The following is a 25397-nucleotide window of genomic DNA, read 5'->3' as shown; positions in this document are numbered from 1 at the left end:
TGATAGAGTCTTAATTGAGTATTATAGAATATGCTTGGATTGTAGTCAATTCTAAAGGTTGTAAAACTTAACTAACTTATCTATGTAGTTTGGAATATTGTCATTGTGAAGTTGTTTGAAATATTGGCTTGCAGGAAGTTCGTACGCCCAAAAGCGACACAATTCTTCTCCATAGAAATCAGAGAATTCATGTTCTGGGATTAGAATATCAGACATGTTATTTGAGAATGGCGATTGAGTGTTTGCAGAATCCATTGTAGTGGTATCATTATTTTGCTTGGTAGAATGTTCTTCATGGTAGTCTGATTCAAATTGATCTAAAAGTGTCGAACCTTTTGAAGAAAATGTTTGTACTACTTTCCAAGTTAAAAAAGTATGGAATCGGCTCATTACACGTTCATTGTAGCCACCACCACCTAATAATACTACAGAACATTCTGGAAAGTTTTGTAACACTAGCATGATATTTTTAGTCAATCCACTAATTGTCATTTGCCATTCTTTATATCGGTCACCAATTAACCCATCACCCCCACATTGGACTACAAGACATTCTGGTTTATGTTTCTTTATTAAAGGAATAATTACTCGATTTAATAAATATGTTAAATAGTTATCATCTAATCCATGCAATGTAGGTATATTGACAATATTGAAACCATGTTTTGTTTCTTCTAACGAACCAGTACATGGAAAAAATCCGGGTTCAAACAGATGAACAGATATAGTTTGAATATGTTTAGAGTATTGGAATGATTTCTCCACTCCATCTCCATGATGTAAATCAAAATCTAGATAAGTAATTTTCCTAAAACCTTTCTCACCTAGCTTCTGTATACACAAGACTATATCGTTAACGTAGCAAAACCCACTAGCTTTTTTCTTACGTGAATGGTGTCTACCACCATCCCAATTAATACAGATTTGTTTTTCATTGAAATCAATATGATCAAGTAATCTTAATGTGGATCCCCCTAGCACATGGCAATACATAGGCAAAAAGGAAAATATTGGACAATCACCAACTAAATTATATTGTTTTAATTTTACTACATCGAAATCAACAATATCATTTATAACAGTAGCTTTATACGAATCAATTTCATGTTTCTGAGTAGCATTCTTACTACTTAATCTGTCACTTGAATTGTCATTTAAGTCTACACCTGAGTCGTCATTTGAGTCTTCACTTGAAGTATCACTTGAGTTGTTACTAGAATTATCGTTTGCACTGTCTGTTGAGTTTTCCATTGAATCATCACTTAACTCGTCTAAAAGGGCTTCCCATGAAGTCCTTTTTTTATTTGAAGTAGTATTATAATTTTTCACGGTTGCTTTATGTCCCTTTGCAATGTATGAATAATATTTATACAAAGTTTCAATTGAATTAAAATATTGATCAATTTCGTTAGTGGATTGAATAGTGTTATCATTGTCATCTTGAAAATTTGCCTGCAGTTCAAAACTTTTAGACTCGTTGGGTTTATTTTCTTCTAGCCATTCAATGCCCACTTGATTTAAATAGTTCCAATTATCAATATATGTTTCATCTTCTACTTTTCTTTTATTTAATTTCTCATCCAATATCACATTCAAATACTCAATCGTATGAAAGTTTAGCAATTCATCTTTAGAAGCAAATGGGGTCATAACGACATGATCAAAGTATTGCAGTAATCCATAAGTGTCAATTAAAGAATGTGTTAGTCTTGATTTGGACCCGTTATTACATGGTAATAAATCAACAATAGCGGATTGGAACTTTGAACTGGATATAATTAATTTGGTCATATAATATAATGAAAGTATTCTGTTGTTAAAAAAAGCATATAGTTTTAGTTAGAAATAGGCCAAGAGAAAAAAAGATACAGATATACCACTATATCATTATAATCTCCATGAATATATGATTGATATATTAAGGGTTTAGTAAGCTTTTATATGTTTCACTTCTTGTTTTATTTCTTATATACCTATATCCTAGATTACCAGTTACTCGCATATCATTTGAAAATATTTACATTATAAGTAGATGGCACGTAAAAAAAAATTCCAGTAAAATAATGAAAAAATATGCTTTTTTTAGTTTTTATAAAATTATAAATATGAATATTTGTTATAGGATCTATTAAGTTTAGTCTGTATAATTATTTATTGATGCGTACGATGCTATAAAAGGATATCAGAAACGTGTTTTAAGAATTTATCATTCAACTCCATAGATTCCTTTGTAATAGATGATAACAACTCTAGGATTTTTTTCTGGCTCTCTTCTTCTGTTATTGACGAAGGATCCAATCCTTCTTCTCTAGCTTTAGCTACCCATTGTTTCAAAATTGATTTTAATTGAGTATTGCCCTGATGGACTTCATCTACAGTTAGCTTAGCTTTCTTGATAATTTCATTATTTTCTTTTAATTCTTCTAATTCAGTAGCTTTACGTTTAGCCATTTTAATAATTTTTTGAGGAAAATTAACTACTTCTGCTACATGGATACCAAATGATTGATCAGAAATACCAGGCTCGACTTTATATAGTAGAGTAATATCATCACTATTGCTATGGCTTTCATCCCCTTGCTCAATATGAGCTACAACATGCATGTTCTTCACATTTGGTAAATTGTCCGCTAAACTTGTTAGTTCGTGGAAATGAGTTGCAAATAAAGCAAAGCAGCCAATTTTAGAGGCTATGTGTTCCGCAATTGCCCATGCTAAGCCAAACCCATCGTATGTACTTGTACCACGACCCAATTCATCAACAATAATTAAGGAGTTGGAAGTAGCATTCTTTAGAATGGAAGATGTCTCCAACATTTCTATCATGAATGTAGAGACACCTTTCAATTGTGAATCACCCGCGCCAACTCTACACAAAATAGCATCTACAACTGCAATATCTGCTTCTTCACATGGTACAAAACAACCTATTTGAGCCATGAGAGTGATTACACCCACTTGTCTAATATAGGTAGACTTACCACCCATGTTTGGACCAGTAATTATTAAAAAATCACTTGAACCATTATTTAGGTCAACATCATTAGATATGAATGTTATGTCATCCTGCATTTCAATAACAGGATGACGTGAATTCTTTAAATAGGTTCTTCGTTCAGAATCAAATCCATGCATAGTTGGCCTAATATAAGGAATTGGCGCATAAGAAGATACATGTGCGAATGCGCTTAATACATCAATGTTGGCTAAAACCATTGATAAACGATCTAAGACAGGAGAATATGTCAAGGTAATGTTAACAATTTCTTTCACAAGAACGGCCTGTTGCCTGTCATATTCTTTTTGTAAGGTGCTTGTCTCGCCTGCAATTTCTCTCAATTCCTTAGTACTGAAATAAATACCAGCTTTTACAGTACTTAATTCTAAATATTTCTTGTGTTTACGAAGTTCTTTAGCATCAGTACGTGTCAATCTCATGCACCAACCGTGAAGATGATGGTTCTCCAATTTTAATTTCTTCTCAGGGTCAAATCCCAAATCTTCTGCTGCTTCTAAATGGATAGTATGAATATCGTTTTTTAATTCGTCTAATTTTTGTCTAATTCTAGCTAGTTCCTCATTAAATTCAACACGAATCATATATTCATTATTTTCTTCATAGACTTCTAAATCAACGGTGGTTTCTATCATTTCTTGGAATTTTGTTAGTGGATCAATGTGTGCTGTTAATGGTTGTAACCATTCTGATTTTACTAAATCTTTTATCTTTGGTTCTACACTATCATCTTCTAAAAATGACTCAAATGCTTGAGTAATTTCTGGTATTTTTCTGCTGAATTGGTATACTTTTAAAACATCTTCCAATGTACCATTTTTATTTAGTTTTTTAGCAAGACGACGAATATCAGGAATACCTAATAAATAGTCAGTTTGTAAAATCTGTCTTAATTCCAGCTGATCAATTAAATAATCGACTAAATCATGTCTTTTAAGTATTTCAGACAAGTCAGTTAATGGTTGCTTTAACCATTCGTTTAATAAACGAGACCCAGCATTAGTTTTGCAGTGGTTTAATAGTTGAAATAATGAAGTGACTTTGCCAGAATTTGCAGTCCTTAGCTGGTTACCTAATGATGGGCCAAAAGGTTGAACTGGACCCTGAGAAAAAAGATTCATAGCCTTTATAGCTGATGCATCTAGCTTCATGAATTCCTTTAATGAATGCTCCAAAATATCATATTTGCCAATCTGGTTTTCTTCTGACAATAATTGTAAATAATGGATCAATGCTCTACTAGCGCCAAGAGCAAGTGAAGAATGTTTTTTAGGCAATGCTAATGAAAGTTCATCACCAACTAATTTTGTCAGGTCTGATTCAATATCTTTATTAGAATATTCCGAATTTTTTATAAAAGTAACCACAGCACCACAACGATCAATAACGTTAGTAATTTTTTTTAGCTCAGCACTTACATTTTCATTATTAGTTAAATCAGGCACCAAGCATTCACGAACCCCTAACTGAATTAAAAAACTTTCTAGGTTGGAGTAAACTTCGTTATCGAGGATGTCAAGCATCCCTATCTTGAAGTTTGTTGTATCAATAAAGGAAGTCCCAATGGTGCAGTTCCCTTCTTGAGAATTAAATTGGAATTTAATACTTGCAATGATTATCGATGTATCAACGACAATATTCATTAAATCACTAACTTGTTCGATATTACCGGGAGAGGCATTCTTTATCAGTTTCCAACTCTTGTCATATATCTCAATCTTATAGCCCATATCTAGCAGCGCTGTTTTTAGTAAGGTCCCAACGATTTGTAAAGACATTGTAACATATTTAGTTGGTTCATGAAATGATTTTAATGTATTTGGATCAAGGTTCGCATTCTTCAAAACAGATTGCGTATGGTATATATTTTCCGAAATAAATACAGCATCTTCACCAACTGCAGAATAATAGTCACCTCTGTCAACTATTCTTAATGTTCCTTGAGTTTTCTCTGGTAAACTTAAAAATCTTCTGTAGAAGCCACGTTCTTCAGATATGTCAGAGAATTTCAGTTCAGGTCTATTAGATGCCATTACGTTGTAATTTTTTTGTTTAAATAAAAATATGTGCAATGATATATATAATGCAATATATTCTGATAACAGAAGAGAATCAATGCACAAAAGTTTGGAATTATGTTATAAGTTTTAAAACGTTACCAGAGCTTTACCCATCACTTTTAGATATCTTTTTACATATTGCTTACGCGAAGAAAAATGAGACGCGTAAACAGTAGTTTAATTATTAATTGAGAAACATAGCAAAATACGAGAATTGTATTAATATTCTATTACTAGTAGTTCTAAACTTCCAGATAGATAATAAATATCTATTCGATAAAAAGCTATCATAAAAAAGTAATACAAAGTTATATCTTAATATAATATAGAGATAACTGGCAACAACTATTAGAACAAATAAAATTTAATTGTATAAATAAATAGGTATGTACTTTCTTTATAATGAAATTTAAAGCTTGTAGAGGAACAAATATAACCTCTAATCGTTACTTAATGGGCAGAAATTGCGTTGGATTACTACTTATTAAATTTGATTTATTAGCAGCTACCTTTTGATAATTCTCTGTCATCCATTTTATTTGGTCCGTCAAATTCTCATACGATATATTATTTTGATTAACTTGAATTCTTAACTGTGTCAACTTTTGTGTTAGGGATTTACTTGATGTATGGTTTTTACGTAAGTGATCATTTAATGGTATCAATAAATTTTTCTCTGCAATATTTTCAAAGAAGTCCTTAATACAAATTCCAATATTAGCTGATTGAGAATTTGAAGGTCTTGCTTCAGCATGGTTAATAAATTTAACACCAAAGTTATTTCTACTTAATCTTTTCAAATACATCTCACATTTATCTTTATTATCTTCAGAAATAAAGAGCTGCAGAGTTATCATTATTTGTGTTAAACTCTGGATGGTTAAGGTTCTAAATCTCTCAAACAGGCAAATAATATCATTCATGTCAAGTAACTCTCTTTTGATATCTAAGAATTTTTTTCTCTCAATCTTCTTATCCTTGACTAATTTCATATTGGATCTTTTAGTAATCTCAATCGATTTATCAATGTGACTTATGTTAATCCGTATTGAATTTACACTTGATCTACATTTTTCAACGTTACATTCATTTTGTCTCTCTTTTTCCTGTAAAGAGGCATACTTATTCTTAATATTAAAATTCTTTTCCTCCAATAACTGGTATTTAGTGACAATATCAGTATAAGAATTTTGAATATCTTTGTGAATATTCTTTAATTTTTTTAAATCCTCCCTTAATGTTTTATTTTCATCAGTTAGCTTGAATGACTTTTCTTCTAAGCTTTTTAACTTCAATTCTTCCTTTGCATATTTTTTTATTTCCATTTGTAGATCTTCCAAATACCGTTTCCGTTTATCTAGAGTTTGAGTTAATTGAAGATTATTGTTTTTAATTCTATTATAATATTCAATAGTATCATCAAGTTCAGTTTTTTTCTTTTCATTATTTTTATTATATTCCAAAATTATATCATCGTTATATTCATGCAATTTAGATCTTTCGTTTTCCATATCAATAACTTTGTGATTAAGTTTTTCTTGAATTTCAGTTATAATCCTTAACAATGATTCTTCTTTTTCCATTAATAGGGAGCTGATATCACTTTTCTTTTTACCTGTTAATATAGAAAGAATTTCAAGTATAACTTTCCACACATTAGAATTTTTATTAATAATTACTGAATCAAAATTTGAAGAAGTATTGGTATATTCGATTGGGTTATCAAAAGTGTGCCCATACTTCTTAGTTAAATCATTTTCCATGCATTGTTCATTCATTGATACATCAGTTAGACTAGAATTGGAAGAGTCTGAAACTTGAGAAATTCCAGAATTATAATACCTTCCTAAAGGTATTTTGTCAGAATCATTCTGACAACTGTCCGCTTCATGCATCTCACTAGGTGTTTCCATATAATTGATTTTATCAATGAGTTCTCCTTGTAAAGCTTTTAAATTTTCAGCTCTATTTTGGCTTGTGGATTGTACTAATTCATTAAACTTAGTTGATTGTGTAAAATGTTTTAAATGTTGCCTTTCTTGAGTTTTGCCAGGTGGAGAATGAGATTTAGCAGTTGGTTCCTTATGTTTTGAACTGGATGCCAATTTTGTTTTAAAGCTATTAGTAAATTTATCAATATAGTGTTTTATTGAACCACCTGTGCCAGGTCTTGAAATATTATAATTTATTTTTAAAGATTCATCGTCACTTATATCTGAGTTGTTTTCCAAATGTTTCAAGGGAGACGAATTCTGATGAATTATTGAAGACATTGCACTTGTTGGATCATCACTAGATGATTGTTGAGAATCAACATTAATCTGTTCATTATTAAATCTATCTTTAAATATTTCTGACATCATCTTCGTTCTACTTTTTCACATAAAACTTTTTCAAGCTTGTTTTTTCGATGTAGAAATATTTAAAGTAATTGTATATATTCTTTTTCAGCCTATAAAAAAGCTAGAATTTAGAAATATTATAATTAGTTTACTATGGCAGATTGAATATTTAGAATCATAAGACGCTTAATATTTCGTATCTTTACTTTGATTTTCAAATCAGTTATTTTTTTTTGAAATATTTTGTGTCATTTGAAGCGGCTAGCACAGAAACTAAAGTCATCAAAAAAAATGAAAAAAAAATATAATATACAGTTTAATGAATAAAAAAAATATAACAATATCGCGATGAAATTATTTTTATGTAATGTAAGATAGTCCAAGTATATACACTAAATACAAGTTATACGATGTTGTTCTTTGTGAGCCCTTTCTTTTGTAAAAAGTTGTTGATCAATCACGTATTTCTTCAGTTTAAATATATTTATTGCCTATTTATTCTTGCTCTTTTTCTTCATCACTTTCTTCTACTTCCAGTACTTCTTGCTCTTTTTCAACATTATCATCCTCCTTATCAATTGTATCCCAATCCTCCAATTTTCTAGTTGGAAGAATACTTTCGAATGCTTCTTTCCAATCTTTATTATCAAAGTACTTTAGCATTAAATGGATGACATGAGTAGTAGTTAAAACTTTTACACTGGATATTTTGACGTATTCGTCGATAGGAAGTCTTTTGGTGCGAATGCCCAATTCTTTTGCCTTATTGTAGCATAAAAATTTATGTCTGTTTTTATCAACAATACCACCTACTATATAAGTCATTCCAGGCTCTAAAGTTTCCAACGTGTCATCAGTATCTGCTGTTAGATAGATCATTTTGGATTTATCAACATCTTTACCAGTAATTAAAGAATCATCTGGTAAAAATTCGAAATGATCCCAAGTTTCATAACGAGAACTTTTTAGTTCCTTATCAAATCTCGCTTTTACTCTTTTGTTAAATGAAGTTATTTTAATATCTGCATAATGATTCTCTCTTCTGTTACTAGCATATGATCTTGTAATTTGAGTTGTCATACTTGTGATTTCCTTATCGTTCATCAACTCATCAAAAGCACAATCCATAATGATTTTGATCCCAGAATCACTTTGGTTGTGATTTAGTTTAGGAGTAGATTTATATTCATCCGGTAATTCTTCCCCACGATCTAGATAACCTTGAATAATGGCTCTTCTTTTGGCACGGGCAGCCTTTCTCTTATCTCTACGTACCTTAGAATACTCAGCTTTTGTTTCTTCCCATCTCTTTCTTTTGCAGATTTTTTTCCATTGGCTCTTCGAAATTCCATCTGGGATTGGTGGTAAAGTAATTCTCTTAATTTCAGTATTCTTTCCAATAGGTTCAGTCATCATGTAAAGCAAACCATTACCTAATATATAACTTTCCAACTACACATATTATTAAATTATTCACAAGATATACCTTGACTAGAAAGTTGTCATCTTAAAAGTCTTAAACAGGCTCAAAAATTTTCCTCATCGGAGAAAGATATAAAATTATTTCTAACAATGATTAATTAAATGTAGAAAATTGAAAAAAAAAATGCGAAAAATTAAGATGTACACTAACATGATTATTATACCCCACAAAAAGACATTTTGTTAATTGCCAGTTGAGTATTTAAAATTATATTGCAGAAAATATTTACTTTTTTCTTGCTTAACCTCTTGTCACAGATAATAATTTATAATCCTTTCAAAATCGATATAAGTAAAGGTATATTATATTATCTTTTCTAACAGCGTATTAAAATTCAAATAAATCTTTAAAAGATATAAGCCTGTAAATAATTATAATTAGCTTTTACCTCTAGTAAACTTTATTCATTCCTGCTTTATTTTCAAACAAGGTGGAGTTCGAAATTAGCGAATTGAAAAAATAGACCTTTAAAATGAAAATAATGAAGGGTGTAAAATAAATATTCTGCATATTAAAAAAATAGTTCAATACTAAAAAAGCTTATACTGTGAGCTGAAATTAGGTATACTTTATGGATGGATGCTTTAAGTTTGATACTGAATGTTCCTAAAGAACAATTACAGCCTGAAGGTGAGCTGGATCTAGATAAAACTTTAAAAAGTTTCCTTCAGCAATGTCAGGAGTCGGAAAGTAACACTTCTGATTCTTTATTAGATGATTTAGAAACTTTAGAAAAAAAACATAATAAAATTGAATATACAATTAATGATTTAGTTCCTAAATTACGCCAGGATATCATAGGTTTTAATAACCAATTACAGAGTTTTACTAATGATTTGGGCTATATACGAGAGAAATCTAACGAACTTAAAAGTCTTTTAGAATCGAATTCAACTATGCTGAAAGATATTAGTCCGTTGGTTGATGATTTGATTTTATCACCTAATTCTATTAATGATATTATAAACGGGAAGATTTGTAATAAATGGCAATCAAACATTGAATATATTCGAAATAAAAGAGAAATTTATTCTAAATATAATGATACCACTAACGAAAAAGATGAAGTTCCCATTGATTTCAAGCAGTTAAATAAAGTTTTAGATGATCTCGAAAAGGTTCTCCTTGAAAGATCAAAAAAATTCATAGTGCATAAGATCAAAGCACTGAGAAATCATGATACAATCCCTTCTCAAAAAATACAAGAAAAGCTTTTGGAAGTAAAAGAGATTTTTCCTTTTATTGTTGATAATAATTATTCGTTAGCCTTAGAATTAAGACAAGCATATGCATACACCATGCGCTGGTATTACAAATCTTATTTTGCAAGATATATCAGATCGTTAACAATATTACCGTTGAAGAATATTGATAATCAATATGCTCTTGGCAATGGACTATCAAATACTTCTGTGAATAGCGCAGCGTCGTATTTATTTCCAACATATTTATCAAGTACTTACTCAAAATCAATAAATTTAATTAGTGACGAAAATATTGCAGATTACTTTCAAATTAATAAAAGATTGAATATTTTGACTCAGGCAGATAATACTGTAATGGTCTCCCAAATTGCTGAAAATAATCCAAAGGAGAATTATTTGGAAATAGGGTTTAAAAATTTAAATTTAGCAATATTAGATAATTGCAAAGCAGAATTTAAATTTTTGAATGAATTTTTTCACACAAGTAATGACAAGGAAGAATTAAGTGGTATTTTAGAACAAATATTTCAACCAACCTTGGATGAAGCAACCAAATATACCGAAGCTTTGCTAGAATATAGTTTTGATATATTTGGTGTTTTAATTAGCATTCGTATTGGACAGCAATTGCAGTATGAGGCAAATAGATCAGAATTGCCGGTTATTTCGGACTATATCAACTCTCAATTAATTATTTTATGGCCAAAATTTCAACAATTAGTTGATTTTCAATGTGATAGTATTAGGAAGATTGCAGTTACTACCAATATTGCAAAAGGTTTTGGAACTTCTAAAAATTCTGATTCATTAACTACACCACATGAATTAACAGTTCAATTTTCCCAATTTTTGACCAGTTTTTTAACTTTGGCTATAGCACACAAAAATGATATTGATGAACGGTCAGAACCAGTTTATAATTCCATCACTAGATTAAGAAATGATTTTGAAACGATAATGACCAAATGTAGTAAAAAATCAAGCTCGCCTGAAAGATTTCTAGCTACTAATTATTTATATTTATATAACGCTTTGCAGCAAAAAATTTTAAGAATGGATGAAGACGAGACAGGTGATAGTATGCCTCTAATTATTAAAGAAACAGAGGAACATTATAGTACCCTAGTACGTGCATTTTCAGAAAAATAAGTTTAAGCTAATCTAGTAAGAGTGCAAACTCATTAGCCTTATTAAAATTTTAGTGTTGTTTAAAACATTTAAGGAAATAAATTTTGCCAACTATGAATGTATTTCTTCCTATTTCAAAATTAGATCTGCTCATTATAATATTTGACAGGTCACATATAAGCCAACTATGCTTATTTATATTTTTTTTTTTAGATTGTATCTTGATAGATTACATGCAAAATATATGAATATTATTATTCGACTGATATAATATGTAAAAATTAGTATATACAGCAAAATTTAAACTAGTCCTAAAACTCAATTCTGTCTTAATTGATTATTTTATAATGGCAATATTTCCAAACGTATGTTTTCTTCGTTAATAATAAAAAAGTGAAATATTTAAAATTTCAAATAGTGTATATTTACTAAGAAAAATCAAAATATTCAAAAAAAAATAAATAAAAGAAAGCGACCTTGCTTCTCTCATATATTATGCCTCATATATTAACTCCACTACAAAAGAAGGTAGTGGGGTACCCCTATAGGCCTGATAGTCTTCTAAAGGTTATTGCAGGTCCAGGATCAGGAAAGACAGAGATTTTACTAAGAAGGGTACATCATCTAATAAGTGAGGGTCATTTAAAAGCGGATGAAATACTAATTCTTTCATTGACAAATAAAGCAGTAGATAACGTGATAGATAAATTAAAAAAGAATGTCCAGGAATTAAATGATCAAGTAAAATATTCATCTGAAGAATTAGATAGCCTTATAGATAAGTTACATATACATACAATTCATAGTATTGCGAATAAAATAGTTGTTGAACAAGATGGTATTGTCAATATTTTGGAAGAAAATGGGTGGCGTGGATTAATGAAATTGATATCGACTGGTTCATCTCCCACTGGCACCGCATCGTATGAAACAAACCTAAAAAAGTTTCAGCAACTATTCAAAAATATTTATTATTCTACTGATAAAGTAGCACCTAAAAAATTCGAGCAAATTTCCAGTATCATGAAGAGGTATAAAGTTATGACCAATGACGAGATGATTATACGAGCAGCAAGATATTTAGAAACGTATCAAAATAAAAGTAAAAATTTGGAAGATGGCTGTGAACCCCAAGAGGTAGATTCAACAATTGTAGATATAAAAAGTAAAATAAAGGTCATATTTATTGATGAATATCAAGACCTTTATCCCAGCTTATTGCCTTTAATTAAACAAATTACAATTGGAAAGCAATTAGCTCTGTTTGGAGATCCCAACCAGAGTATATATCAATTTTTGGGGGATAATGTATCATTTCTTAAATCTTTAGAGAATGAGTATAAGAAAAGGAAATCAGATATTAAAACTTTATATATGTATGATAATTTCAGAAATACTCCAGAAATCATTTCACAGGTGGTAGAAATAATGGGGCCTAACTTGGTGCATTATAAAGCTGAAAGAGAAGCTCAAAATATCACATTAAAATCATCTTCAAATTTAAAGCCAATTATAATGAATTTTCCCAATAGCAATGCTACTTGTGAATTTATGATTGATCAAATCATTCAAGCAGTAACGTCATCTGCTCAATTATCTGATATTGCAATTCTTGCAAGAACTAATTCAGAAATTCAATTCATTGCCAACATTCTTGACAAATATCAAATCGAATATCAAAAATTGACAGCTCAACCAACTTGGTTAAGTGATCCTAGAATTCAATTTTTAATTGATTTATGGAAAGTAATTTACTTAGTATCTAAAGAAAAATATTCTGATTCAGAGATTTCGAATGAAGAAATTCAAAATATTCAAAGTGATTTTAGTATTATAGTTACACTGGGTGCCTTACAAGGTATTCGTAGTACATTTATTAATAAATTATATGCAGAATGTAAAGAATTCAATTGTTCTATATGGAATTATATTACCAGTGAAACAAAGTCCAAACGACTTACTAAAATTACTACACATAAAACTGTAAAACAATTTATTGATGAATTATCTCCATATATTAATAATAAAGAATATTTATATGAGGATAATCCTATAAAATTATTAAAGAACGTCTGTGATATTGCATTTAATTTACCTTACACACATCTCCAATTTAAAGATGACGTTGATCGTATGTCTTTTAAAAATCACTTAGAAGATTTATTTCGAACAATGAAAGCATGTATGATGGATCGACCAGAAGATGTACCATTGTTGGAATGGTTTATTGAAACATATTTTGAATATAGTATATTTCTTCATAATGAATCAAATTCTGGCTATTCGAATTCAAGATTAACTCCATCATCTGCTTGCATCAAACTATCTACTATTCATTCTTCCAAGGGTTTAGAATTTCCAATTGTATTTATATTCGAAAATATATTTCAATCGTTTCCAATAGAAAATTCTGTATTATATGTAGCAATGACAAGAGCTAAGAATATTTTGTATATGTTTAATGTTAATCATCCTAATATTAAATCTAATTTTAAGTATCCTTCAGTATTCCCCTTGGCCAAGAAAAAAGAATTTTGGAATTATTATAATACAACTCTTGGTAGAAAATTGACTACGCCTAACATTGAGAAATATTTATTATTAATGCAGAAATACCAAGTTATCAGAAATCACCAAAAAAGATGGTTTGGCACCACTAGGATAATGCCAAGTCTCCTTCGAGGCTTAAAGAGGGTACCTAAATAATAATTTTGTAATATATGCATATATCTATATTCATTAGGATAATTTGGGAGCAGTTTATCTGCAGTTTTTGTAATATTATTCTCTGAGTTTATTGATTTGTAATTTTTAAATTTTATTTATTTTTACAAAAATAATTTGTGACCTTTTCCGAGCACTAAATTCATCTTACAAGGAATGTAGAAATATTTAATTATATATACAACGGACAAATATAATTTAAAAAGAAAAAAAAAAAAAAAACAAAAAAGGGGAAAATACTACTTTCCTAATACAAATCAATTAGCATAGCAGATATGAATAGAATGCAATGTTTAAAATCAATTAAAGTAAGAAGGTCCCCTTGGATACTTACAAGGTTCAAATCTACAGATGCTTCAGCATCTGAAGTTGAACATTTTAGAAATCTGGCACCTACTTGGTGGGATACCCATGGCAATCAAAGAATTCTTCATTTAATGAATTTAGCAAGATTAGATTTTATACAGAGAAATATCCGGAATACAATCAAAATTGAGAATTCAGATATTTATGTTCCTGGATTTAATTATAAAAAATTTTTACCAAAGGATATATCTACAGCAGTCCAAGAAGAATTTGATAATGAGATTGAAAAAATATTAATTTCGAGGAAATTAAAGGTATTAGATGTTGGATGTGGAGGAGGTATACTTGCAGAATCAATGGGTAGGTTACCATATGTTCAACATGTTACTGGGGTTGATTTAACCAAGGACTGTATTGAAGTGGCCAAACTTCATGCCAAAAAAGACCCAGCTCTTAAGGGGAAACTAACGTATGAATTGAAAGCAGTTGAGGACGTAGAGCCAAACGAAGGGTATGATATAGTGACGTGTTTTGAAATGTTGGAACATGTTGATTCACCAAGTTCTATTCTTAGCCATTCGTGGAGAAAATTGAAACCTAATGGTATTTTGTTTATAAGTACAATCAACAAGGATTTAATATCATGGTTTACTACAATATTTATGGGAGAATATGTGTTGAAAATTGTTCCAGTTGGGACTCATCATCTTAATAAATATGTAAACTCCAAAGATATTATTAAATGGTTTCAAAGTACAGTACCAAATAAATATCAAGTGATGGATGTGAAAGGTACTATGTATTTACCTTTTAAGGCATGGGTTGAGCATAACTGCAGTGATGTTGGCAATTATTTCTTGGCCATAAAGAAATTACCAAAATAAAGATCGCTTTGTATATAATAATGGTTTGTAATTTTTTAAATAGTTCCTCTTATGGTTCATAAGCTTCATTTCATATATTAAACATATTAAAATTCAAAGAAAACCCCCCATTATGTTTGTTTTTTTCTGGGGAGTTTTCTTGCTAATTGAATTGATGATCTAATTTGAGATAGATCTATATTTTCGCATTTTATTAGGCAATTTAGGAATAACGGAGTTTACATTCTCGAACGACGCGATTTATCCTAAAACGAAAAATAATAATAAGGTTACTACTACTTTGAAATATCAGTTAAAGAAAAAGATTTACATATAAATATTTTTATATATGCAGATTGTTTCAAAGTTTAACCTTCTATTTCATGCTAGAATAACGAGATATCAACATTAATGAGTCAGTAAAGTTCATAATTCATATATTGAAAAGGTTGAGCATTAATTTTATATCTCCTGGAAGTTCCATTTTGGTATATAGGAATCTCTTCATCTTGGTCATTTTTATCTTCGCAAACTTACTGTAAATTTGTTGTAGGATTATCAACATTTATAATCATATAGTGCATATTTTTATTCTGATCCTAGTCACTGGGGATACCTAATATCTGAAAATTTTTGTTTCTTCTTCATCATCCTTAATTCTGATCAGAGCTTTCGCGTAAATTAGCACTTTCTACAAATGACTCCTCAACTTCCTATTCTATTCTTTCATTTCCTTCTTTCATTATATCTAGAGCAAATGTGTATATTTCTAAAAATTAGAATATTATTTTATTAGAGGGACGTAAGCGAAGATTGGTGTGTATCATATTCATTGAGCAACAAATAGGTGAAAAGAAGCTCAATGAGATCATTGCTAATTTTTCTAAACAAGTAAAGTTTAATGGTGCCAGATAATAAGCTAGCTTTTTAGATGGCATAAGGAAGAACTTGAATGATTTTGCCGATATAAATCAGTTTAAAACTTGCCTTACTCGGAACTTATAAAATGGCTGTCTCCTATAGTTAGCTTAATAATTATCTTGTAAGTATTATTCGTCTATGGTTACCAAGCAAAGAAAATAGAGGGGCATTAGCAAAGCTAAATGGTTTGCCTAACGAATATTTCATCCGGCGTAGGTTTCTTTACTCTACGTTAATGAAAAGTTGACAACTACTGAAATTGTTATGTTTGTGCATCAAGAACCTCCTTTCTTGAAACCAGTTTGTTAAATTAGAGATATTTTATGTATTATCAACGGCAATGAAAAAAATTGATCCGTTCTCAATTGTACATCTGAAATGCATGGAAAGTTCAACTTGAGTTCTTTTGGATATATAATATTATGAGTTGAATATTTTTCCTATACTATCTTTTGTACTATTAAACTTCGTTAGCTTGGAAAATGACTCACTATTAATTTTATTTTTTTTTGATATTATTTGTAATTGCAATTATTAAATAATTTCTTCAATTTCTAACGCAACGTTCGAGGTTTCGCGAAGGAATGTGAAAAAATGTGAAAAAAAAATTTGTTAATTAAAAAAAGCTCATTACAAATTTGTATTGCCGTGTGGGATTGAAAAATCAGCAAGAACTGTATTGAGAACTGCATTTAACGATGGAGGAAGTATCTGATAAACTTAAAGACTTGACTACATCCAATACCAAAGATCAAGTCGTCACACCATGGGATGTGGAAGGTGCCGTTGATGAAAAAGGTAATGCTCAAAGTATTGATTATGAGAAATTGATCAAACAATTTGGTACCAGACCAATTGATGATGAACTATTAGAACGTTTCGAAAAAGTAACAGGCCATAAACCACATCATTTCTTGAGAAAAGGGTTATTTTTCAGTCAACGTGATTTTGGTAAAATCTTGGATCTTCATGAAGCTGGGAAACCATTTTTCCTTTACACAGGGCGTGGTCCATCTAGTGACTCCATGCATCTAGGTCATATGATTCCATTTTTGTTTACAAAATGGTTACAAGAAGTTTTTGATGTTCCTTTGGTAATTGAATTGACAGATGACGAAAAATTTCTATTTAAGCATAAATTGAAGATTGAAGATGTGAAAAAATTTGCTAGAGAAAACGCCAAGGATATTATTGCCGTAGGGTTTAAACCTGAAAATACTTTTATCTTTTCTGATTTAGAATATATGGGCGGTGGATTTTATGAAACTGTTGTAAGAGTCTCTAGACAAATCACTGGTTCTACCGCCAAGGCTGTATTCGGGTTTACTGATTCTGATTGTATTGGTAAATTCCATTTTGCATCTATTCAAATCGCCAGTGCCTTCCCAAGTTCTTTCCCTGAAGTCCTAGGGTTACCAGACAAGACACCATGTTTAATTCCTTGTGCTATTGATCAAGATCCATATTTCCGTGTATGTCGAGATGTTGCTGATAAACTGAAATATTCCAAACCAGCATTAATCCATTCTAGATTTTTCCCTGCATTACAAGGGTCTACTACCAAGATGTCTGCATCTGATGAGAATACTGCTATTTTCATGACTGATACTAGTAAACAAATTACTAAGAAGATTAACAAGTATGCCTTTAGTGGTGGTCAAGTCTCCGTAGCGCTACATAGAGAATTGGGTGGTAATCCAGATGTGGATGTTGCTTATCAATACTTGTCATTTTTCAAAGATGATGATGAATTATTGAAGGAAAGTGCTGAAAAGTACCGTTCTGGTGAATTGTTAAGTGGTGAAATGAAGAAGATGTGTATTGAAACTTTACAAGAATTTGTAGCTGGATTTCAACAACGTCGGGCTCTCGTGGATGATAAAGTATTGGATCAATTTATGAAACCTCATAAGTTGAGAAGATTAAGAGAGGAGGAAAGTAAATAGAATTGCGTATGTATAATTATGTATGTGTAAGCGCGTAGTACGTCACCAAATAGAATCCAAGAATTTGGCAAACGAAGATTTTTGCTTTTTTTGCAAGATTGGATACATGATTGCTTGTTGTTTGTAATGCAAAGAGGGAGGAGAAGTAGGCTGTTTTTGGAATATTGATAGCCAAGATTTGAACGTTGTGAGTGGGAAACGTAAGACGAGAGATTTCGTAGTTGTGGGGAGTAGAACGATTGATTTGGAATGGATAAACAACAGGGGCGAAGTAGGATGTAGTGTGGTTCGCATTGATATTTCATACTCTATGGGTAAAGTAATTTTTTTGATGAAAATTATAATGTTGGAATAATTTGTAATAGCCACCGTTCTTAATCTATAATCTTTCAATGGAATCAATTCGGCCGAAGTTTGAGTTAAAGATTTGGAATAAGTAGAGTCGAAAATATTACCTCCTGGTTGTTTGTATTCGTTAGATACCATACGAGAGTTTATCTTATATTCGGAGAGAGTAGAAACAGAAGCAGAGGGCGCAGGCGTAGCCTCCAAACTCTTCACAATGCTTTGTAAATCATTTGAAGTACAAACATGTACAGATGCATTTGACAATTGATGTATAGACAAATGTAGTTGTGATGCTATTTGGAATATAGATTGTAATTGAGTTGTGTTTATAGTGGTGACATTAATTTCTTGTAATTTAATAATACGCTCATTGTTGTTATGATATTTGGAAACAATTAATGTATTCAAATGGTCTAATAATAATGGTGACTCCATGGGGTCTGACGATGCAACTGGATCTGAAAACGCTCTTGGTCTACGGGGTAGTACAGTGGCGATTGATCTTGGTCTAGGGACGTTTGATTGTGATTGTAATTCAGATCGTTGGACAGCTAAGTTGGCTGCATGTAGAGCGCTAGCATTATGAGAAGTCAGTGGAGGAGTGCGCATTCTAGGTGAGTGTGATAACCGTTGATAATTCATGACAAGCTCGTTGGGAACAGGCGAATCCAAAGGTGCAAAGTCCACAGGGTCGACAAAACCAATAGGCTTTGCAGTTTGCCTAGAGTTTGACTTAGTATACTTGGCATTAGGTTCACTTTGCCTACGTGTGCCTTGCCTTGAAGTAGTCTCACTATATCGAGAACTAGACTCACTATGCTTACGTTCATTTTGGTCGAGAGGCAAAATACTAGACAGAGTAATGCGTTCACTCTCATAAGGTCCAAACGGTGGCGGTGGTTTGTCCCATAATGCCTCTGAAAAGTCAGTGTGGGCAAAAAACTGGTGTTGAGTAATTTGCGGCTGCAACAACCGTTGACGAGGCTCATGTCTCAGAACGCGGCGTAATAAATCTTTAAGATCTGAGGGAAATCCTGGAGGATATGTATAGCGTACTGCCATTACATTTTGGAAAGTGAGAAACTCGTTACGTGCCTGGAACGGTGGACGTCCTGCTATGAGTTGGAAAACCACACACGCCCATGCCCATAGATCACATGTACCGTCTGCATGTCCTGCTGCTAATAATTCAGGTGGTACATATTCAGCAGTTCCAACAAACGATGTGGTTACATGGCGAGAAACTTGTTCAAGGTTACTATGGGTCTGAGGTAATAATGCTGCAGTACCGAAATCAGTTAGTTTAGCACGGTAATGTGAATCAAGCAACACATTTTCAGGCTTAATATCACGATGGATAACCCCGACAGAATGAAGTGCTCCAATAGCAGAAAGAAGCTGAGCGGCATAATGGCAGGTGACTGCGCGGCTAAGTGAGCCGTGACGACGCAGTAAGGCAAGTAAATCGCCATGTGGAGCATATTCAAGAACAAAATATAGACTCTCACGGTCTTGGAACGTTGCATGAAGTCGCACAACACCGGGACAATCACGTAATCGGACCAAGGCAGCTTTCTCTAGGGCTGCATACTTGGCTTTACGTTCGCGCAATAAGAAACGTTTATTGATGATTTTGACAGCATAGGATAAATCCGAAGCCGAACGTGGTTTATCCGAAGACAATCGTGATTTCTCCGAGGATAAAGGTTTTTCCGATGAGAGGAGTGAAGATGCTTTTGAAGATGGTATTGATGATGCTTTTGACGATACTTTTAATTCAGATGATGGACCCGTAGCCAGTACCACAGTAGAATATGCACCTCGTCCAACTACTCGACCAAACGTTAAATCATGAAGACGTGGTGTGGCATGCGGCTGTATATGCGGTGTTACACTCGGTGTTATATTCTCTCGATCCAAATTGACAAATCCACTGGTGGCAGTTAAAGCTCTATTGCTTACTTCAGGATGAGCAACTATAGGGCCTGGTGTAGCAGACATTGAACGTGACCGACGTAGGTCACTCTGTCTTGGTGTAATGTTTTGTTGCAAATTGTATTCTGAATTTGAACGATGCTCGGCCGAGAACCGTGTTTGCTCGGCCGATATATGCTCAATTTTCCGTTCGTTGGCTCGTGACAAAGGTTTATTCATGCGTACGTGAGCTACACTGGTTCTGTTAAGTTTGACTCAATCACAAGCCGCGTGCTATAAATACGGCCGAGCGTGCCTGGCCAGGGGTAACTCCGTAACACTTTGTAATAAAACCTTTTTTGTAATATATTTTCTCTTTATAATAAATTATTCACCTTTATTTATTTGCCAGCTTGGCAAATGAAATTTGCTTTTAATTTTTGTTTTTTTTTTTAAATTAGAGGTAATTGTGTTTGCCCAAAAGGGTACTAATTTGCGTGTTCATATTGTACGATCTAGCTTGTCTTGACATATTCTTGCATATTTAAAATATAAAATCTGTTTAGGGCGAGATGTATTTGCAATATGGATTATGGTTATCAAAAATTGGATTGTGAATTTTATAATAGTGTTTTTATCAGACTGAAGTAGCAATTGTCTATGCTGGACTGTTGTTATTGAATTTGTGCTGGAATCTATACTATTTTTTTAAGTGTTTTTCAGATGTATTTGACCAACTCTCAGGCAACCTTTATTGTTTGGAATATACAAATTTATTAGCCAGTAATAGAATGAGCTTTTAATATAGCAATTCGTCATGCAATTTAGACTCTTGGGTTTGACACAAGGTAGAAGAGTTGAGTATCTACTTTTTCCAGTACTATTGGTCCCGCAAACTGTATTTAATTGGTAATTTATTATAATCTGGCATAATGCAGTGATGAGTACATCAGTATTAAAAGTATCTATCACAGAATAGGCTTCTGGCACTGTGTTGTAAGGTAAAAAGTAGTAACAAATATTCAATGTTTATCGTATTAGTCTGCTTTGATATAGCGAACGGTTCCGTATAGAAACGTCTTTACCTCTGGAGTGGTGGCAAAAAAGCATTATTAAATAAATTTTTCGTCCACTTTATTTTTCCAACTGGTTCGCTGTAGAGCTTAAACTTAATATACTTGTCAACTTCCAAGTTATATATTTAGTTTATATTTTTTTTCTTTCTTTACTTGCAAACTAGGAAGTTTCTTGGAAGAATATAATTTCTCCCCCCTGGCAACATTTGCATAGACAAAGGTGACAAAATATGATTGTTGAATTTTTAACATTTGATAAAAATTATACCCATAGTCAAATAATTTTAAATATCTTGTATAATTTAATAGAGATTCTCACAATTGGAAGTCATTGCGTATTTATTATCTTTAAAAAATTTCAAGTGAATCAATTCTAGAAGAATCTTAAATTAAATATGGAGTTTGAACTAAGCAATGGTTAACCAATCCTCAATCAAACTACCCGTTTGAGAGACTTTTACTGGTATGCTAAGTTACGGAGTTTTGCTGGCGCGATAGATTTGCTGTAGAGCTTCGCACTTATTGCTGATGTGACAGCAAATATACGCAATGAGAAGTTAGTAAAAATTAATTGATATAAAAGAAACCCAAGATATTTGATTTTTGAAGAACTATGTTTGAAGTTTAGTCTTCTTTGTCTAAAGAATAAAATATCATTAAGAAAATAATACAACTAACAGAAAAACTTTCAATAATGTCTTCAACTAATAATCCAAATTGTAACAACTGTCAAGATTGCCAATGTACTGTTTGTGAATGCACATCATGTGAATGCACTCAGTGTCCAGGGAAATCATGCAACTGCATAGATTGTAAATTCTCTGATTGTAAATGCTCTAAAAAGAACAACTATAACTGTGACTGCTCCGGAAAATCTAAGAATTGTAAATGTGCTGAGAAAAAGGGTGATTGTGGATGCACTTATGAAAAGAAGGTTTCCTGCAAATGTAATGGAAGTAAAGATGCAGGTTGTACATGCCAAGCTTGTGCTTGTGCCCCAGCCACATGCGGCTCTTGTTCTCCATGCAAATGTGAACAATGCAAATGTCCTACAAAGAAGAAATGTTCATGCTAATTTTTTTTAAAAAATATTTATGATTACTAGTTTTGCGTGTATTTTCTCAGCATGCTAGGCAGTTATTCAAAATTTTTAATTCTATTTAGCATATATATATATAACAACTCAATAGTTTTAATATATTTTATCACCTTTTATTTTTGTTTATAAAAACTCTGTCTATCCAAAAATATTAAAGATCAATACATTTCTTTGTGTAGGTCATATATAAGTTATGTGATACGATTATTGTTATAACAAAGAGAAAGGAATATATACATTTTTATATCACGTGCTTGGGAATAAAAAGCGGAAACAAATCAAAAAGTTGTTTCGTCTTACAGGTTGCATACAAAAAAGAAGAAAATTAAATTGCGGGTTTGAGAAACAAAATGGTAATAGAAGAGAAACGCAGAATTTTACCAAGATTTTTTTTAAATAGATTTTCTCATTTTTATTTTATGCCCAGACTAATCAAAGAGTACAAATACGGGACCGAAACCTTATAAGTAACTAATAGAAAACACTTGGAATATTGGGTAAATAAACAATTGGATTAAATATACAGAAATACTTTGTTTGGAACTGCAAGTATTGTTTATATAATAAGAATAATATTTATCAAGAATGTAACGTAATTTGTAAACATAGTTAGAGAAGCTTATATTCTATGCTTTCTGCAATTTAGAATAACATATCTGTGTTCTGTTTTTGTCCAATATTAAGGATAATATAGATAATCTTCTCTTAAAATACCGCAAAAGTTTTTCTTTTTATTAGCTCTAAGTTTTCTAGGGTAATCATTACCATGTCTTCAAAAGTTAAGGTATTACTATATATTCAACAGATTTACAATATTTTTATTAGTAACACAGTCCATTTTTACAATGTATATATTGATATGAGAAGAGAATATTTATTTTAGAATATTGTTTCAATGATTACTTGAAATAACAGCTGGTAAAAACTATTACATATAACCAGGGCTCATAACCTGCCAGGTTACAATCAGAGGAATATTGTTGGAGAGCAATATTTTAATCATATTTATATAATTCTGTTCAAATTCAAATAAATGTGTTACATCACGATATAATTATCTTTTGGCTAATATCTTGGTACACAAATTATGTCAAGATAAGTACCCGTTACCATGGTGATTATCTGTCAATTTTTCTGCATCCACGTTCTTTTGTTAATTGCAATTGCAATTGCAATATTCGCTTACCATTGACAGCGCCACAAACTCATCGCGTCACAAATACAGCCGTCTTTATAAAAGTATCTTCAATAAACAAAATTGCCATTCAAAGATCCCTCTTGATCCAGCCCAATTACCCACCTTTCCCCTTCACTTTATAACATAATGTTTCATTCTAGCAAACGCCTATATTGCAGCAATGTTGATGAAATTCAACTCACTGGTTACGATTTAGAAGTATATAAAAACGCAGAGCATATATTAGGGTTCCAACGGCACAAGCAAGGACGACTATGGACTTGGGAGAAGCCTTTAACTGCACGTAGAAGAGTGCATCGTAGACAAAACGAGCATCGTTCAAGAAGACCTTGGGGGTTGGAAGATACTGGATCAACTCTCAATAGTGAATTGTTGGAATATTTTACAACGCTAAACAACTCAGAATCTCGATGTTCTTCTCCACAACTCCCAACATCACATACTCTTATCCCTGTTGAACCCATTCTTGTCACTACCACTACTACTAAAATTACTACTGCAACAACAACTGCTCAACCTTCTCGTTTAGCTGCTTTTTATCGTCGCGTTTGCGCTTCTTTGGCTGTCCATCGTACCACATGATCTCGGAGTAGGTCATCGATCGACTGGAAAAAAAATAAAGGAAATTAAATGTCAAATTATAGGAGATAACGTATGAAAATATAACCTCTAATGTAGTTATATATATGGTCATATCTCATATAGATATACAAACATTTTAAAATTCTTTTTTTACTTAAAAATATAAAAAAAATACATAAAACATCCAAGTCCCCATGCAACAATCCACCGGTGCGAACGCACACTCATCGTCTCCTCTCACTCACCATAGATCCAAATCTATATCGTCTATTCTATCTCAAGCGGCTGAAGATGTCAAGCAAAAAATCACTGATACTCTTTTATACACGTATGAAGAATTGCCCTCTTGGCAACAAGATAATGAAATGATCCTAACAGGTTATATTAGAGAAACAAACTCTTGGAAACTATGTTTACGTTCTTTAACTTTCTTCCATAACGAAACTATAAACATTTATTCTCATGGTATTTCTGCAGCCATTTATTTATTATTATTAGTATTTTTCTTTACAAATTTAATTTATTTACCAAGTTTTCCCACAACTACTTTACACGATTATTTAGTCCTAGATATATATTTATTAGGTGCGGCCACTTGTCTTACTCTGAGCTCATGTTTCCATTGTTTAAAACAGCATTCGCAATCACAATCTGATATTTGGAGTAAGATGGATTATATAGGAATCATCTGTCTAATTACATGCTCCACAATTTCATTATTATATTTTGGTTATAGAGATCATTTCAATTATTTCAAATTCTTTGCTATATCGACTTTTATATTGGCTATCACTTGCACAGTTTTTGTCACTATGGAAAAATTTAATACAAGAGATTGGAAACACGTTAGAGCTTTATTCTTTATTGCTTTTGCAGGTAGTGGACTTATCCCTTTAATTACAGGTATTAATATATTTGGATTTCCTGAGGTTTGGCAAAGAGTTCAATTACCTTCACTCACTTTAGAACTGATTTGTTATGTTATTGGTGCCTTATTATACGGTTATAGAATACCAGAAGTTTTCGCACCAGGGAAATTCGATAATATTGGAAATTCTCATCAATGGTTCCACATCTTTGTTGTCTTAGGTTCTTTATTACATTTAAGAGCTTTAGTAGGTTCTTATTATTTTATGCATTCTTTTCTCCTAGCTACTAGGAAGCAAAAATTATAAATTTTACATTG

At 31.6% G+C, this 25397-nt stretch overlaps 11 protein-coding genes across 11 annotated transcripts; 6 read left to right on the top strand and 5 right to left on the bottom strand.

Annotated features, from left to right (window-relative positions):
- Positions 1–51: 51 nt before the first annotated feature.
- Positions 52–1791, bottom strand: HOS1 (histone deacetylase; the record flags this gene model as incomplete). The annotated part of the gene is made up of 1 exon (XM_004178552.1): positions 52–1791. One exon carries the CDS (start codon positions 1789–1791, stop codon positions 52–54), a length of 1740 nt encoding a protein of 579 aa, XP_004178600.1.
- Positions 1792–2169: 378 nt separating this feature from the next.
- MSH2 (mismatch repair ATPase MSH2) lies at positions 2170–5049 on the bottom strand (the record flags this gene model as incomplete). The annotated part of the gene is made up of 1 exon (XM_004178551.1): positions 2170–5049. The coding sequence occupies one exon, from the start codon at positions 5047–5049 to the stop codon at positions 2170–2172; it is 2880 nt and encodes a 959-aa protein (XP_004178599.1).
- Positions 5050–5522: 473 nt separating this feature from the next.
- On the bottom strand, positions 5523–7439 carry SPO21 (Spo21p; the record flags this gene model as incomplete). Its single annotated transcript, XM_004178550.1, has 1 exon — positions 5523–7439. One exon carries the CDS (start codon positions 7437–7439, stop codon positions 5523–5525), a length of 1917 nt encoding a protein of 638 aa, XP_004178598.1.
- Positions 7440–7913: 474 nt separating this feature from the next.
- On the bottom strand, positions 7914–8834 carry TRM10 (tRNA (guanine(9)-N(1))-methyltransferase; the record flags this gene model as incomplete). Its single annotated transcript, XM_004178549.1, has 1 exon — positions 7914–8834. The coding sequence occupies one exon, from the start codon at positions 8832–8834 to the stop codon at positions 7914–7916; it is 921 nt and encodes a 306-aa protein (XP_004178597.1).
- A 642-nt stretch (positions 8835–9476) lies between these two features.
- On the top strand, positions 9477–11255 carry VPS52 (Vps52p; the record flags this gene model as incomplete). The annotated part of the gene is made up of 1 exon (XM_004178548.1): positions 9477–11255. The coding sequence occupies one exon, from the start codon at positions 9477–9479 to the stop codon at positions 11253–11255; it is 1779 nt and encodes a 592-aa protein (XP_004178596.1).
- Positions 11256–11729: 474 nt separating this feature from the next.
- Positions 11730–13940, top strand: HMI1 (ATP-dependent 3'-5' DNA helicase; the record flags this gene model as incomplete). The annotated part of the gene is made up of 1 exon (XM_004178547.1): positions 11730–13940. One exon carries the CDS (start codon positions 11730–11732, stop codon positions 13938–13940), a length of 2211 nt encoding a protein of 736 aa, XP_004178595.1.
- A 293-nt stretch (positions 13941–14233) lies between these two features.
- Positions 14234–15148, top strand: COQ3 (hexaprenyldihydroxybenzoate methyltransferase; the record flags this gene model as incomplete). The annotated part of the gene is made up of 1 exon (XM_004178546.1): positions 14234–15148. One exon carries the CDS (start codon positions 14234–14236, stop codon positions 15146–15148), a length of 915 nt encoding a protein of 304 aa, XP_004178594.1.
- Positions 15149–16746: 1598 nt separating this feature from the next.
- WRS1 (tryptophan--tRNA ligase WRS1) lies at positions 16747–17994 on the top strand (the record flags this gene model as incomplete). The annotated part of the gene is made up of 1 exon (XM_004178545.1): positions 16747–17994. One exon carries the CDS (start codon positions 16747–16749, stop codon positions 17992–17994), a length of 1248 nt encoding a protein of 415 aa, XP_004178593.1.
- A 42-nt stretch (positions 17995–18036) lies between these two features.
- On the bottom strand, positions 18037–20496 carry TBLA0B02310 (PDPK1 family serine/threonine-protein kinase; the record flags this gene model as incomplete). Its single annotated transcript, XM_004178544.1, has 1 exon — positions 18037–20496. One exon carries the CDS (start codon positions 20494–20496, stop codon positions 18037–18039), a length of 2460 nt encoding a protein of 819 aa, XP_004178592.1.
- Positions 20497–23755: 3259 nt separating this feature from the next.
- TBLA0B02300 (uncharacterized protein) lies at positions 23756–24211 on the top strand (the record flags this gene model as incomplete). The annotated part of the gene is made up of 1 exon (XM_004178543.1): positions 23756–24211. The coding sequence occupies one exon, from the start codon at positions 23756–23758 to the stop codon at positions 24209–24211; it is 456 nt and encodes a 151-aa protein (XP_004178591.1).
- Positions 24212–24405: 194 nt separating this feature from the next.
- Positions 24406–25386, top strand: IZH4 (Izh4p; the record flags this gene model as incomplete). The annotated part of the gene is made up of 1 exon (XM_004178542.1): positions 24406–25386. The coding sequence occupies one exon, from the start codon at positions 24406–24408 to the stop codon at positions 25384–25386; it is 981 nt and encodes a 326-aa protein (XP_004178590.1).
- Positions 25387–25397: the final 11 nt, after the last annotated feature.

This window comes from Henningerozyma blattae, chromosome 2, assembly GCF_000315915.1.
Source record: "Henningerozyma blattae CBS 6284 chromosome 2, complete genome".
NCBI lineage: Eukaryota > Fungi > Ascomycota > Saccharomycetes > Saccharomycetales > Saccharomycetaceae > Henningerozyma > Henningerozyma blattae.
This window is presented reverse-complemented; position numbering and strand designations above follow the sequence as displayed.